The sequence below is a fragment of the Gavialis gangeticus genome, unplaced genomic scaffold, assembly GCF_001723915.1.
Source record: "Gavialis gangeticus isolate Ggan-Ray unplaced genomic scaffold, GavGan_comp1, whole genome shotgun sequence".
Taxonomy (NCBI): domain Eukaryota; kingdom Metazoa; phylum Chordata; order Crocodylia; family Gavialidae; genus Gavialis; species Gavialis gangeticus.
Genome location: NW_017729034.1, coordinates 82,663,480 through 82,667,270, shown reverse-complemented (window position 1 = coordinate 82,667,270; position 3,791 = coordinate 82,663,480). Strand labels below are relative to the sequence as shown.

The 3,791-nt window shown below is 43.7% G+C and overlaps 1 protein-coding gene across 7 annotated transcripts in view; it reads left to right on the top strand.

Annotated features, from left to right (window-relative positions):
* Nucleotides 1–3,791, top strand: part of SASH1 (SAM and SH3 domain containing 1) — a 317,210-nt gene that overhangs the window by 284,326 nt on the left and 29,093 nt on the right. For all 7 annotated transcript variants that reach the window (XM_019526897.1, XM_019526900.1, XM_019526898.1 and 4 more), the window contains one exon: nt 1,572–1,781. In XM_019526897.1, the coding sequence (XP_019382442.1) occupies nt 1,572–1,781 (210 nt within the window). The remainder of the gene's footprint in view (nt 1–1,571; nt 1,782–3,791) is intronic.

Genomic DNA, 3,791 nt, shown 5'->3' with positions numbered 1-3,791 from the left:
CTTTTACTCAGGATTGGCCTAATCACCACATTTGGGGTCAGGAAGGAATTTTACCCCATGGTCAGATTGGTACAGGCTGGGGTGGGTAGATGGGCTTCTGCAGCAGAGTCCATGGCCCTCTTTGGATCTCTTGAGTGTATGTTAACAATCCTTTCAGCAATGGGACATTAGCAATCTATGGCCTGCTGCTTTGTCTGTGGCTGATTAGGGTGTTTTTGGTGTCTCTGGGCAACATGCCTTGTAGCTGTGCAGCTGGGTTGTTTGTATAGTTTTAGGAACGGGTCAGACATGGACTAGTGTGGGACGGTATGGACAGGGATGATCCTGTCTTGAGCAGCGGTTGGACTAGATGACCTCCAGAGGTCCCTTCCTGCCCTGCTTTCCTATGATTTATGAATTTTCAAAGATAATTCCAAGCAAAAGACAAGAAGAATAACCCATCTGATTCAGGGAGGGGCATGGGACTACTATTCAGAATTGTTGGGAGGTGGGAAAGGGTGAATCTGTTCAAAGCATCTTTTAGAAAGTAATTCCAGTTACTGTAACCCCTAATATCATATCATATATTACCCAGCTGGATCATGACTTTTCTTGAGCAAGTCCCTTTAGTTTATTTGGATTTACAGGTTTCTTTTATTTATCCTAATCTATCTATCAGTGTTCTCATGTGGCCCCCATCACCATGGCATCTTAAAAATTCTAAGAGTTGCTAATCCCTGTTAAAGATAACTAGAGTCAGCTATTTGGTGGGCCCAAAAATACTCTAGGCCAGAGGTTCTCAAACTGTGGTCCATGGACTGCCACTGGTCCATGAGCTCCATTCAGGTGGTCCGCAGAAAAGTTGTGGAACTATTGAGAATATCTGTACTTGTAAGGTAAGACAACTGATATTGAAATATGAGTTGTGTGCTTTGATTTGTAGAACAAAAATAAGTTTATTAAGTGGTCCACCGAGACCCTCAGCAATTTTCAAGTGGTCCGTGAAAAAAAAACACTGCTCTAGTCCATCAAGGGAAAGCATATGGTGAGGGCAGGTGCAAAAATAATATAACATTCACCTTTGCATGTTCCCAGTCCTGAAGTCCCTGTATCAAAGTCAAGCCACCTGAAGAGCCAGAGCTCTACTCCACATGCACTTAGTTAGAGCAACTTAAATCTATTCTAATTTATTGGCCATTAATAGTCTCATAAAGCTGGAATAACAGCTGGAGATCAGCACAGCCTAAGGAATGTCAGCAAGTTCTCTACAGACCAGCAATGATCCATAGACAATGGAGAACTACTGGTGAAAACCTGCAAACATCTGTACTTTTGGGATCTATTCTAGACATAGAGCCAGGGTTAGAACCTGGTCTTAGGTCAACTCAGGCAAGTAGTTTGGACTCTTTGCCTCTTTTCCCACCTGTAAATACACATCTCAAAAGGAGATAGTGAGATGATGTTTGCAATCCTTCTGACATGTTTTGATGATACATTCTTCATAAATGAAAAACAGTCAGAATGAAGACTTTGCCAGAAAATTGAGAGGAAAATATGTCTAACTGTCCCATCCTTGTTTGTTGGGCCTACAGAAAGGTGATATCATTGATATAATCAGCAAACCTCCCATGGGCACTTGGATGGGCCTGTTGAACAACAAAGTTGGCACTTTCAAATTTATATATGTGGATGTATTAAATGAGGAGGAAGAGAAGCCAAAACGGCCCACAAGAAGACGACGAAAAGGGAGACCACCTCAGCCCAAATCTGTTGAGGATCTCCTTGATCGGATCAACTTAAAGGTTAGTTCCCATTCTCCTTATCTTTCATCTTGTGGGTAGTGAGTACACAATCTTGGGTCAAGAAAGTCTTCAAACACTTCACAGGGCAATCCAAATCTTGAGTGCAGACGTAGAAGGGAAGGTGGGGCAATTGCTCCAGGCCACCATTTGCTCAGGCTACGTAAGACTATATGAACACTGAAATGTTTCGTTCCTCACAACATGCATCCTATAGGTGGTCCCATCAGTGCAGGGTCTGCCTCAATATTCATAGAATCATAGAAGTAGAGTCGAAAGGGACCTTGTAGATCTTCAAGTCCGACCCCCCGCCTGGGCGGGAGAAAAGACTGGACTCAAATGAGTCCAGCCAGGTAGTCATCAAGCCTCTTCTTAAAGATCCCCAGGGTAGGAGCCAGCACCACTTCCCTAGAAAGTTGGTTCCAGCTCCTAGCCGCCCTAACTGTGAAGTAGTTCTTGCGGATGTCTAATCTAAACCTACTCTCTAATAATTTGTGTCCATTGTTCCTTGTCATGCCAGGGGGCGCTAGGGGAAACAGTGTCTCCCCTAAACCCTTCTGGTCCCCCCTAGTGAGTTTATAGACAGTCACCAGCTCCCCCCTCAGCCTTCTCTTATTATGCCCTAGATCTATGGAAATCAATCAATCCAAACCAATCCATCTCCAAACCAAATCTTGAACCAAAGGAATTTTCCTCATTAATTTAATGGGAGAAGAATCAGGCCTCAGTTTTCACTACTGCTATTCTTTTGCATAATAATAATAACAGACCAGCCTAATAGACTACTGTGGGGTGCAGTTATGTACACTCAAGGATCATAATTAATTCCACAGTGTGGCAATGAGATAATGCACTAATAAACTCCATAGTAGATATATTAGGTTACTGTTTCTTTAATAAGAGAGCTCCTAGTCCATGTTCCCGGATGCTCAAACTCAAATAAGCTGGAGATGAACTGCTTTGCTGGTAGCTTATCCTTCCTGCTTGGTTATTAAAGAGATGACATGTTGTGCCTCTATGTGACATTGTACATCTACGTAGCAAGCTCTTTTAGGAAAGTGGATTCTAAATCTAAGAACATACTGAAGGTTTAGAAAGGTGTTATTAGTTGTTATATTTATATGCTCTGTAACAGGGGTGCCAAGCACAGCCCACAGTCCCTTTTGGCCTGCAGAGCTGCTCTACCCAGCTCATCAGGCCACCAAAAGTCAGGGAGGCATGGCCTACGGGTGGGGAATGTCCTACCACAGAATCCAGGGCCCTTGAGTGCTGATGGACACAGTGGTTAGTGGCAGGAGGTCACTGATACAGCCCCATTTCCTTTCTGGCCATTTCATCTATCTGCACTGACATGGGCATGCTTCTTCTTCCACTGACCCTGCTTCTAACCCATTCTGGAGGAGCTTCCATTGCCACTGGCATGTGCTCTGGGTTAGAGCCAGAGCTGTGTACCCCATGTCAGAGCTGGAGCTGCTGCCATGGCACAAGGCATATGACGGCAGTCGCAGCTCTGGCTCCAGTATGGGGGCATGTGGCCAAAGCCAGAACTTCCACCACTATATGCCTGGTGCCAGAGCTACCACTGCCAGTGCCTGCCCCAGGCTGGATCCAGCCCAGGCCATGAGTTTAGTTTGACACTCCTGCTCTATAATATGAATAACGTTGGCTTGCCTGTGTTCAGCTACTAAGCTATTTACCAGTAAGTATTTAACCAGAATGTTAACAATTTCCTTTAGCTATTTTTAAAATAATTCAGAGCTCGTTGTTTTATTCCTTCATATTTGTAATGGACCCTAACATGGATGTTGGCAGCTTCAAAATGTTATCCTTTTATTGGATTGTTTTGTTTAAATTGGTTCTTTAAAAAAATGAAAGCAGGAGGTAGTTAGCCATTTTAGTCTGAAGTCAGGCAGAAGGTAGGATAGATAACTGAATCAAAGACACACAAGCTTTTGTGAGAGAGAGCTCACTTGTCCTTACTTCTCACAAACATCTTATGAAGCATGCTTGCAA